The 12,870-nt window shown below is 49.4% G+C and overlaps 1 protein-coding gene across 2 annotated transcripts in view; it reads right to left on the bottom strand.

Moving 5' to 3' along the window:
• Window positions 1-12,530, bottom strand: part of LOC119449513 (proton channel OtopLc) — an 82,599-nt gene extending 70,069 nt beyond the window's left edge. The window contains exon 1 of one of the 2 annotated variants that reach the window (XM_049665272.1): window positions 12,082-12,530. In XM_049665272.1, the coding sequence (XP_049521229.1) occupies window positions 12,082-12,404 (323 nt within the window). In that variant the 5' untranslated portion in view covers window positions 12,405-12,530. Of the gene's footprint in view, window positions 1-626; window positions 858-12,081 lie in introns of those variants that run through there. The other variant, XM_049665275.1, reaches the window with a different exon arrangement.
• Between the last annotated feature and the right edge of the window lie 340 nt (window positions 12,531-12,870).

Raw genomic sequence — 12,870 nt, 5'->3', positions numbered from 1 at the left:
ACATAGGCTCAGCGCATCACTCACCCGCCATTCAAGATGGCATGGGGCCCAGTGAAGAGCAAAGGGATAGGAAGCAGCTCTTTTAGCGACGAGGGAGAGTTTCGAGACAGCGGAAGGTTTGGATTAGCCGCCCACGCTGTGACGCATGGTAAACGGCGGCTTTACAGATAAGCAATCCGCGCGAGGCAACGCACGGGACGCTCCCGGAAAAAGCGCTCTGAAGTGGCCCTCGACGAGCCCAATCAACCGGCGCTTTTATCGAGTGAGAAAACAACACCGCGAGTCTCGGTTCGGCTTCTTCAGGACGCCAATCTTCTGTGGCGAGCGGCGCGCACCACGGCAAGTTACTCGGCTGTTCAACTATAGCCGGACGCGACACGCCGCGATGGCACTTTCGCGTCGCCTTGAAAGTCGCAAGTTTCTCTCTCAAGGAACAAGACCCTTCGCTAACGAGCCCCGTAATTTGAACGTCGAGCTGGCATAAACAAACTGCCGACCTGCGTTCCGTCAAACATGGAGAGAATGACGGGTTAAGAGAGAAAACAAAAGGAAGCCGTGCTCCGTTCAATCACAAATAGAAACGCCAAGCCGACGCTTGCTTGTCTCGAGAGCAAAGGACAACGTACTCGGCGTGGCAGGGCGCGCACTTCGACGACGTTCTGTACATCCACATGCGCACAGATCGGGACGTCGCGGCGACGAGGTTGTCTCCCTATGCCTCTCGGGCGAGGCAGTCGCCAGGTCGAACCGTGAGATGCGTCACTCTCCACTTCGTCTTCTTCGCATGCAGTGTGACGTGTGACCGTGATAACTGTGGCGGCGGCGGCGAAGGCAACACGACCGCTGCGGTTCGCGCGCCGGCGGCCTTCCTGGGCTTCAGGCGCGTGCCGCGCGTCAGCAGACAAGACGCGTCCCGCGAGGAAACAAGTTCGCACGAGATCGCGACAGTGGACGCGCTTTCGGAGCAGGCGACGGCGGAGGCAGCGGCGCCTTGGCAACCGGCCGCCTCCGTTACCCCTCTTCGCTCTTCTCTTCCCCCCTTGTTTTGGCCACGAGAAGTCACGCCGCATCCGCGCCCCCTTCCAACTCCTTTTTGTCTTTCGCGTGCCCCCCCTCCTTCACGCGGGTCCCGTCGTCGTATCGGCGGGGCGTGTTCCTGTACGCGCACGCTCACGGCCAGTCGTCAATCGAGCGATCCAGCGTGAGCGTGATCTCTTTCCGGACCCGGGTGTGCGGTCCCCCCCGTGTGCCATACGGATGGGCAGAATGCGAGACCGCCTAAGTTCTCAATTGATCACGACTGGGTCGACGGACGACTTCTACCTGCTCAGCAAACATGGGCCTTCCTGCAGGCTCCGCCGGGCCAAACGCACCAAACGAACTGTCTCGAGGGAAGAAATTACGCCTCCTTGTTGGAGATGTTTCGAGAGAACGCTTCGACTTCATTTGCTTCTATTTTGTTCAGTGATTATAGCTAGTGAACAAGTTGCATGAAACAGCAAGCAAACTAATTAATCTTGGATCCCTCCCCCCCCGGCCCCTCTACCCGACCCCAAGGAAAGTAAATGAAGAAAATTTAAGAATTTACCTATAAAACAAAATAAAATGCATATACCCCAGAAAGCTGTACTCGCGATTCATATCGCGTTCCTATTTTCATCTAGACCGCACAGCGTCAAGACCAGAGGGCAAGATAACCTTCTCTTAATTGTAGAAAGATTATGTGGCAAAGTAGTGGAGATCACAGGGAGAGGCCTTCGTCCTGCAGTGGACATGAATAGGCTGATGATGATGATGATGATGATGATGATGATGATGATGATGATGATGATGATGATGTGGCAACGTTAGTTTACCTTCATTGCAGTTAATTAGTCTTCTATACCACTACAGTGTCTGAGAATATATAGGGGCTGTACTATCACGCTCTGGCCGCCACAGCCGGCACGTGCCCACATGTATTAAACTACCGGAAGAAAGAACTGTTACCTGACACTGCGCTCCACCACAAACATGAAAGCGGAAAACTGTCATCTACTTTGGAGAACCACGAATCCTTAAAAAGGTAACAGGTTGTTTCAGACAGAAGCATCGAAGTGAACAATTCGTCCTGGTGTGAGGATCGTACCCGGGACAAGGATGAATTTTTATTCAACTGCGAAGCTTCCGCCCGAGAAACACATTTGGATTTGCTGATGTTGATGCTGAGTCCTTTTCAACATGACACATACCCATGAGGGGGATTAATTGGCCCCACAAACTAGGAACTGTGTCTAACAATAAGAAAATTTGCAAAAAAAAAAAGAAAACAAATCTTATTTTATGAGAACATGTGACAAAATCTCACCAAAGGGATAGAATCCCTAGTAACGTAACCGGCTTGATACTTCTATAAACTTATAGGGAGCATTGCAAACTGCCCTGTGGCTGCGGCTAAACTGCACAGCTTTAATTTGGAATATTTATTATCCCTGCCAACCTGTGAGGTTTCAAATCGTAAAAATCCCGCATACGGAGGAAAAGGGGGGGGGGGGGGGGGGGGGTGTACAGGCGCGGGGAGTATGACACGCTTTCTGAATAACTTTGCTCTTTGTGAAGAACTTTGCTCTGAGTGCGCACCGTTTCTGGCATACATACGTAAGCGCTTTGATCTAACAAGCAGCAGCAGCAAACTTGGAGCAACAGAGACTGACACGCAACACATTGCCTTCAAATAGCGCTGATTATATAAGCGACATTGTTGTTGCCTATTTTGCCTGCTTCAGGAACTTGCTCAAGGCAAGTATCCCACTAGTGTGTACGGCGTCTTGCACAGCCCCAGGAAGGCGAGGGAACTGGCAAGGACTGGCCAAGAAACAGCCGGTTTCACGTGTGTTTTATTGCATAGCAATTATATAGACACTCCAGGCGCATTTCTGCCGTCGCCGTTATGTTCCGATAAAGTCCAAGGGCGATAGCATCGTCGCCGCGCGCCGTATGCTGTGTGTCCGAGTGACAGCGTGCGAGGGTGATCCGACGATGGCGTCTCAATCTCGCGCGCGCGAGGGAAGAAAGCGGGGAAGCGCGCCGCATTGCGTCGTGCGCAAGGCACCGGGAGGAGGGAGGGAGGCACGTTCTTCTGCGGCGGCTGCTGCGTATGGCGCGGCCGCGCGGGCCCTATGTTTAACATCAAGAAACGAAATAATAGAAATGACTGAGAAATTGCGAGAAAAGCATCCCTGTGGCCGAATCCTAGCAAGGACGCCCCGAAAGAGAGAATGAGTGGCGAGGTTAGCGATAACCCAAGTTGTCGAAGTGATAGAATTTTCTTTGCCTTAAAAATCGGCGACACGAGAGAGAGAGAGAGAGAAAGAAATGCTTAATACATTCAGGTATACTGCAAAACTGACATAGAGGGGACACAGCCAGACCAGACGTGTGCAAGTAAAAATTTTAACGCGGAATACGGCATCTCAATCTTGTAAAGAAAACTTCAAATTGTCTTCAAGGACACCAATTATTATTCCACGCACTTGCTTTGTACAGCTTCGTCCTACTATCAGATGGAGGACAATTTTGAATGATGATTTCAATTGGCATCCCCTTCGAAACGGGGCGGCGACAAATAGTCACCTATTACCATGCTTGAGCTAATCCGGTTTCACCTATAGATCTATTGCAGTCTAACGTGTTGCCTAATCTCTCCTTGATATTCTCTCTTTCTCTCATCATCATCCCCTTCTATTCTCTCTCCCTCGCCTTCCTTCTCATCTCTCTCACACATAAAATACGCGCGATGAACCTGAACCCGTTGAGGACTTTTTCCTAGCCTGCCGTTGCTTTACAAAACAGAAAAGTATACAAGTTTCGGTCCTACAATTAGCTCCTATAAATCTTATTATTCCAGCCAAAGGAACGCTTTCGCGGCCATTTGCGACTGTCTCCGTAGAAAAGACTACCACGGTAATTTGATTAAACAATAATTTATCCTTCTCAAAATTGCACTATGTCCCACACTGGCCAATCGGGCCGCCTTCATTCGTACTATACCCGGTGTTTGTTTACACTGTATCCGATACTTGCCAATCGGGCCACTTTCATTTGCACTATATCCGGTGTTTGTTTGCATTATATCCGGTATCGGTCAATCTGGCCACCTTAATTCGCACTACATCTGGCATTTGTTTGCACCATGTCCGACATTGGCCAATCGGGCCACCTTCATTCGCACTATACCCGGTGTATGTTTGCACTATATCCGGTGTCAGTCAATCGGGCCACTGTAATCTGGCATTTGTTTGCACTGTATCCGATAATGGCCAATCGGGCCACTTTCATTCGCACTATATCCGGCGTTTGTTTGAACTATATCCGGTGTCGGTCAATCGGGCCACCTTAATTCGCACTATATCTGGCATTTGTTTGCACTGTATCCGATACTCGCCATTCGGGCCACCTTCATTCGCACTATATCCGGTGTATGTTTGCACTATATCCGGTGTCAGTCAATCGGACCACCGTAATCTGGCATTTGTTTGCGCTGTATCCGATACTGGTCAATCGGGCCACCTTCATTCGCACTGTATCTGGTGTTTGCAATATATCCGGTTTCGGTCAATCGGGACACCTTCATTCGCACTATATCCGGTGTCGGTCAATCTGGCCAGCGTATAATCTGGCATTTGTTTGCGCTGTATTCGATACTGGTCAATCGGGCCACCTTCATTCGCACTATACCCGGTGTATGTTTGCACTATATCCGGCGGCTGTCAGCTCTCTGTCAATCGGGCCACTGGAGAAAGAATCGGCATTTGTTTGCACTGCCCCGTCCGATAATGGCTCGCATTAAAAAAAAAAAAAGAAAAGATCACGTAATGTCTCAGTTTAAATCACCGTAAGAATAATCGGGCAGCTTTCTTTATGTAGTCGCTTAGATTTGTAAGTATGCGCAACGTTAGACTCTCCCGGCATAGCATACACCAAATGCCGAGTCTCTTCTGTTATTGCCGCACCTGCGTTAAGCTGGTTAACCTCGACTCGGTAACCTGACTTGTCAACCGAGCTGCCATGGTGAAGTGGTTAGGTTACCCGACTTGTAAGCGAGAGGACGTGAGTTCGATTCCTACTTGCCGGTGCTTTTTTTTTTTTTTTCGCCCAGTATTTTTTTATTAGCGAATAAATGGTTAATTTAATTAATTCCATCTTCGAGGAGCACCGGAAAGAATAACCGTTACTCCTTGAGGACATCGGAAAAGAGCAACTGAAATCAGATGGCGCCACCGGGCCACATCTCTGGCCTTGGGCGCGCACAACTGTTAGTCGCGAAAGCGTAGCCGCATGGCGTTTAACAGCGCAGTTTGTCAAACGTCGAACAATATTCTGCTCCATGTGGAGATTAAGAGGGAAAACGTGTGCTGTGGTCGGACAAAAACTGTGATGGCGACATATAAGCTGTGGAACACGTCGATGTGTGAAATACACGCGCCACAGCTGCATCAAGACTGCCCGTGCCCGAGGCCGTTTTCCATGCACCGATTTCCTCAAGGAGAGAAAAACTTTTCTTCACCCGACAATGGCCAATGGATAGCGAACCTACAGAGAAAGAACTTCAACTAAGGCACTCGGCAAGAGTAAGCGGCAGATCATATATCCGATAAGCGAACGCGCTCGGCTTGCGGAATAGTGTATAAACTTTTCCCATCTTGCGCTTGCTATATCATTAAGGTCACCGTGATCGGGCCACCTTAATTCGCACTACATCTGGCATTTGTTTGCACCATGTCCGACATTGGCCAATCGGGCCACCTTCATTCGCACTATACCCGGTGTATGTTTGCACTATATCCGGTGTCAGTCAATCGGGCTACCGTAATCTGGCATTTGTTTGCGCTGTATCCGATACTGGTCAATCGGGCCACTTTCATTCGCACTATTATCTGGTGTTTGCAATATATCCGGTTTCGGTCAATCGGGACACCTTCATTCGCACTATATCCGGTGTCGGTCAATATGGCCAGCGTATAATCTGGCATTTGTTTGCGCTGTATCCGATACTGGTCAATCGGGCCACCTTTATTCGCACTATATCCGATGTTTGTTTGCACTATATCCAGCGCGGCTTTTCGAGCTGCTCTGTCACCGGGATCGGCCCACATTTTCTTGGAGAAAGAAATCGGCGCGTCCTTGCACGTGACCTTGATCTGACCTTTTGTCCGACTAGGCACAGAAATGTTTCGCATTAAAAAAAAAAAGGAGAAAAAAGAAAACTAAACCAAGCTTTACAGTTCATGGCTTATTGCACATGCTCCGGTACGTTTTAAAGGGTACAGATTACCTTAATCGGCGTATGAAATGTACTCTTCTGTACAATCTTATTGAATGCTCTGTGCAATCAGCAAAGAATAAATGCAAGTGATGTTCGTAGATGATGCGGATGCATACACTGCAAGGAGGCAGGCCGCGCGCAATGGACAGTTCCTGCGATATTACATGTCTTGGTCAATCCTTGCTTATCATTACGACGCATGCCCTCAGCGAAGAAGCCCGTCTTGAGAGTTGCGCGCCCGAATTCCGACGTTTACGCTCGGGCAAAGCTCCAACAACTGCAGTTTTATTTTGTTTTGTGCTGCGAGTTCTTCTCTTTATTACCTAATTGTTCTCGCGCCGTTGAAAGTGAAATGTAAACAATTCGTCAGCGCGTCCAAACCCTGGCTGGTGTACAAAGGTGGAAATACGTGCCACGCAGGGTTTACACTTCGGTCAATAGCCACCCCAACGAACACATTTTGGTCAAGATTACAGCGCTGTCGCATACACCTCGCGTAGCGTGAAATGCACGCTGGTGCAGGGCGACGCTGCGCTATAAAAACCTTCCATGTGGTTAATTTGCAGTTCTGACTGGTCACGCGCTCGGATGACGAGCGATTATGCTATAAATGCACGAGCGCGCCTGTGGGAGCCTCGTTCTATACGTGCACACATGTCACGTCATGCAAGTGATCGATCATTGCAAGGTGGACTGTTAAGCAAGTCATCCGCCAAAAAGCCAGAATACGATCTATTATGAACATAACAAGGACGATAACAGCCCCTCAAAAGGAGAGTAAAAGAGACAAAAAAAAAAAAACAGAAAGAAAACAGGTGATGCTCCATTTGAGGATTATAAGTGCCGAAAAAAAAAATGAAGCTAGCCGCATTTCCGGAAAACTAAACCCAAGAACGCTGAACGTTTATTAATAACCTCCGCTATAGAAACGTGCGCAACGATTATCGTCGGATCTAGAGCAGATGTTCCGGACGACCCGGAATCGTAATCGGAGCACGACTATAAGAAACGGTCATGAACGAACCGACAGCTGTTGCGAGCTTCCGATGCAAGAACTACAGCGCCAGCCGACGCACACACGAAGATCGCGTTCACGCATCTCCTGTGCCCACGGCGCTTTGCACCACGAGAGACGGACCAGCAACGGAAAGGGCATGGAACTCCGACGGCGTCCTCTTCGCATCATAGCATTTATACCAGGAGTGAGGGGAGGAAGCCCCCAGATGGTGCCTGAGCAAACAACGCTCTCGAAGCGCCAATGGCACGCCGATAAGCGCGGCAAAAGCACGCGCGCACGCACGCACAAAAGACACGAGGAACCCGAAACTGGAAAACAGCCTTCGGCGAAGCTGGATTGCCCGACTCGCAACGGGCCCCCTCCGTCGCCCACACAGTGGCCGGCACAGTGGAGAGGCGTCGCGACCGCATCGCAAATTCGAGCGCCATTAGGGGAACCGAGCTCACGGGCAGGGTGCAGCGCCGAGCCCTAAAGCGGCGGACTCACGAAATATCCAGCCAGGTCATCATGCCGATTGCAATCGTGACCCGTTGATGTCTCTCTTGCCCGACACCGAATGCGGGGACCAGTCGCTCTGCCTTTGCCGGTTCCCTCCTCGACCTACGCACTGCACCTGCTGGACGCTTGCGGAATATTCGTCCCGGCATGTATACTGCAAATCAATCTCCAGGGGAAGATTTGCAACGAACGAAGACAGCTCGCAGCGTGGCTTTGCTTGAAAGCAGCAATAAAGACTTTGTGACGTCACGTATTTCACGCGGTATCTTGGCGTACTTTTTTTTTTTTATATATATACCTTACAGGCCCCTAGAGGCATTGTATAAGGGGGGAGACTACAATCAAAGATAACTTATACAATGGTTAAAATACACATGAGAATACATAGACAAAAAATATCCGGTAAGAAATGCGTTAATATACAGTAGTATAGTGTTACAGTATGTATAAGGAACAAACAGCTGTTTGCGCTGTTTCAGAATGCAAAGTTGAGCTGGTGCTCTTTTTTTCCCTTCTAATTCTCACTGTAGTTCTCTCTTATTACAAACATTCTTCGGCCAGACGTCGCCAAAATATGTGACGTAACGGTGAGATGGTGCGGGAACTTGTGTAAGAAACAGCCTGTGGCAGCCCATTTTTCGTTTGTACATCCTCTCACGCGTAGTTCATTATCTTCAAGTGGTGATTAGACTGACCTATGTGGTGTACTTTGCTGCAAATCGCAGGAGTAATTTAGAAGGGGATCTTTAAATAATATGCACGCGCTGATATAAAAGCAGCATTTCAGATTATAAAAGGACTTGGCTGAGGGCATACTTGGTGTGTACTTGACATAGTTAATGAGCGCTAAAAACAAAAACAGCACTAAGAAAAGGGGGTGGACACAGGACATGCAAGCCCAAAGCACTCAAAAGCTTATTCTACAGCATCATCAAGAAATATATATACTTCATTCGCGCATGCGTAGATACAGGCCGCGGCGGCTTAGCGGATGTGTCGCGCTGGTAAGCACGAGGTCGCGGGATCAAATTTCGGCCGCATTTCGATGGGGGGAGAAATGCAACAACGCCCGTGTCCCGTGCATTGGGGGCACGTTAAAGATCCCCTGGTGGTCAAAATTGTTCCGCAGTCCCCCACTACGACATGTCTCATAATCAAATCGTGATTTTGGCAACTAAAACCCCACAATTCAATTCATGCGTAGATGGGTTAATGAAAAAGAAAGGCTTGACATAACAAATAATTAACGTACGCATCTGGCGGAGCGCGTGAGCTCTTGCGGTTGAGAGGCCATTGTTTCGGAAAGCTAGGATTCTCGGAAAAAGCAGAAATGAGCAAGTCCGCTTGTTACTGAAAGGATTTCACAAAAAAGAGAGGGGAGAAGGCTGCGTCAGTGAGCCTTCTTTTTCTTTGTGCCCAAAAGAAATCAGTTTACTCGAGGCGTATATTGTCATAGTCAAACTTTCCTTTTTTCTGCTTTCATTAACGCATCTGCACATGCGCGAACCATGTTTACATAGTTCGTGAGGACGTTGTGGAGTGAGTGAACAGTTGAGAGTAGGGCACTTGTCCCGTGTCAACCTCTTTTTGTTTTGTGCTGTGTTCGTTTTTAGCGCTAATAAATTATGTCAAATTTCCGATTAAGTTGTACCCTTCGTGGTGGCTCAGTGGCTACGGCGTTACGCTGCTGAGCACGTGGTCGCGGCTTCGACTCCCGGTCGCATTTCAATGGGGGGCAGGATGCGATAACGTTTGTGTGCCGCACTTTGAGTACACGTGCTAAAGAATTTCGGGTGGTCGAAATTAAACCGGAGCCCTCCACTTAGCCACTGTGTTCCTTTGGGACCATAAAAGCCGCCAATGAATTATTTTGGATAATAGCCACTTCTGGGTAAGTTGTGCACAACTTACGGGCCAGATACAGAACATGACGTCATCAAGATATGGCGAGGCTACAGTCAGCTTTAGTGTAGCGAAACAACTGCAGTGCCCCCCGCTCAGTTACCACCATAAACCAATCATTTGTCAACAAACAGAACGCAATATTAAGCATACACCTGGGCCTCTATCTTGTACGCGTTCTAAAAGCCGACGTCCAGTTTCGTCTCACGCGGTTGCCCAGGCCGCGCCGATATCGCGGCCTAGGCCACTCTAGGCCAATCGCGTGATGCGAAACCAAACGTAGGCTTTTCGAACGCGTACAAGATAGCGCCCGTGTACAGCCTTTTCTGAATATTCATGCGTATTCATGTTGTAAACCCTAGATAGTCAACGGTCTTGTCATTTCTTCTCACTGACGCTCGGTGAAAACACACCTCGTTTCCATTACTGAGCGGCGATACCACACCTATAGGTGCCAGGCGTTAAAAATAACATTACAAACATATAACAAGCTATAACAAGCGGCAGTGCAACATTTTAGAAAAAGAATATTTGCGTTTATGATATCGTATATACGTATACAGGCGGCCACATATAGCGATCCGGCGTGATGTGTCCAATGCAGACCTTCGCTCTGTCAAACTTGAATAGCACAGCTGGCGCACAGAGGACCCTAATCAGCGCTCTATACATTGTCCTTAGCTCTTCAATGGCTCGTTTGCTGCGCCATTCACCGTGTTATGTGAAACTTGCATGCAAAAAGATTGCTCGGCAGCCGCGTTTCTGGGTATATGCGAGCCCCTTTCCTGCAGTCGTCAATATTTGTGGTGCAAAAGATGAGGAGAAAGGAGAAACAAGGGGAGACAAAAAGCGCCTTCAATTTTTAAAGGGGCCCTGAGCCACCCTTCGGGCTTGATGAAATAACATAGTCCCGTTTCTAAGGGGATGCCATTAAATCATCATCACCATCATCGCTGGAATAGCAAGGTGTGGCAATGAATAGAGCATAGTACGTGCAAGCGTCTAATCAATGGGTGTAATGGCATTTGCACGCTTTGGAGAACAGGGTGTTATGGCAACTCAAAGCATTCATTTACAGGTGTTTTGGTTTGTGGAAATGCATTTTTCCTAGGGTGTGCGCGTGTAGACACAGTAAACACCCTTAAGGGGGTAAATTGGTATACAGTGTACGTGCTACTAGGTTACTTAGTAGTACAATTAACTACTAAAATATGATGGTACATTCGAGCGGTCATTTTTGAGCGATATATAAAGCACTCTCGTGGTGCGGTTTAAATTCGGCTGGTCGAAGTGGAGTGCTTTGAACATATTCACGGGGCGCGCAAGGTAAAAACCTGCAAGCAAAATGAAGACAGATCTGCGCACCTTAGCTCCGCTTATGATAAGGTGTAGAGGCAACAACAACACAATGGATACTGCCTTCTGAAATAAATTCAGTTGCAAGCTGGCGCTCCTTCTTTTATTTTTTATTATTATTTTTTTAACCTGGCGCCACATACCACGAATATGTTATGCTATGCACTAACTAGCTCAGCATAGTATACGCTTCTGAAGTCACTTTTACCGCAAAGTACCCCCCGCGTTGGAAAATGACTGACTCAAAAAACACGCCTAGACAGAGTAGTTTAATATGAAATATTTTACCTTTGCCAAGATAAATAGACCGAAGGTCAATTTCGTGCCAAATAAAAAGCTTACGCTACACCTTGAAATGATAAAGAAAGAGGAAACCTATCTCCTACAGCTGAACGCAGTGCTGAACACATACGAGCACTCCCGTGGTACGCCCATTTTTGACAGATGTCAGCTGCTTACGAAGCATCTGATACGTAAAGACTAAAGACATACGTTAACACGAAATGACCAATAATCCAACTGCACTTCCAACAGTTTCAATGCGTGTAGTCTACCAGGGTTTCTTACCAACCCCGGAAAAGAGCATGATTTCCGTTCTTAATTATCACCGACATGTAATCGTGAGCTTGAAACACGCTTCTGGTTTAGCACATACTAAGAAAAAAAAAAGAAGAAAAAAAGCGTACCGCGTCGTCGGCGCAACGCCCCATCGTTGCGCGCATCAAACATGTAAACAGAGGGAAAAGCGAAGAGTTAGTACGAGGCCGCACATAATCCATCCGTCACGACAAGCCCCTTTTTTGCGCGCGTCGCAGGGTCAGCGCAGGTCGCCGTCTGCTCTCAGCGAAACACTCGCATCAGTTCAACGCGCCGGCAACCAACAGCGACTGTCAACGGCAAAGAACACGCGCCGACAACACTCGGGAAGTGGGGGCGCGGCCCGTGCAGGCTGCTCAGCTCAGCCAACACCTCCTACATCAGCCAAACACGCGCAGGCACTCACTCTTTGGCGTTCTTGCCGGGGTAGTCCCCTTCGAGGTAGGGTTCGCTGGCACAGCCGGCCGACGAGTCGGACTCGAGCTGCTCCGAAGTGCCCGTGGACCCAGGGTCCACGGTTATCTCGGGAAGCATGACAGCCGGAGGCAGGTGCGGTGCGCCGATTCGCACGAGCTCGATGGCCGTCTTCTCCGAGAGGGGCTCCATCTCGATGTCGGAGTCGATGCCCCGGTCCAGGTCCATGTAGTAGGAGTCCCGCGAGCCGCTGGAGCCCGCGCGCAGCCGAAGGCTCAGGTTGATACTGCTGCGGTCGTCATCGGACGCGGCCATCGCACGGACGCCACCATCCGAGCACAAAAGGCTTGCACGACGAGCGACCACTCAAATCGGCCGCCGCGCCGCCACAGCGATGCTCCGCGGCAACGCTTGGCACATGCACGGCCACGCCGCACACGCACGCACACACCGCACCAGCCACGCCGCCTCTTCGTGAGCCAAGACCGGCCATCAACACCGCCTGCGTGACCCTCGGACGCTGGCGCCATCTCTCAACACTGGCTGGCACTTGCGTGTGATCCGTTCGAATGTGCTGTTGGATGATGCGACTGCTATGAACCGCGGCTATGGTGGCTACCGCGGCGCTTTGAATAGAAGCGCAATTCAACGCGCCATAATCTAACCGTAGACAGTGATGTGAGCTCGGTTTTGCGAAGCTGACCAAACTCTGCACATCTATTTGGCAAGTGACACGTCATAGGGCGCCATAGGTGTGCCAAGGCCGTGTGCGGCTGTCGAA

The sequence above is a fragment of the Dermacentor silvarum genome, chromosome 4, assembly GCF_013339745.2.
Source record: "Dermacentor silvarum isolate Dsil-2018 chromosome 4, BIME_Dsil_1.4, whole genome shotgun sequence".
Classification (NCBI taxonomy): domain Eukaryota; kingdom Metazoa; phylum Arthropoda; class Arachnida; order Ixodida; family Ixodidae; genus Dermacentor; species Dermacentor silvarum.
Note: the sequence above shows the minus strand (reverse complement) of the source record. Positions and strands in the feature narration are given on the sequence as shown.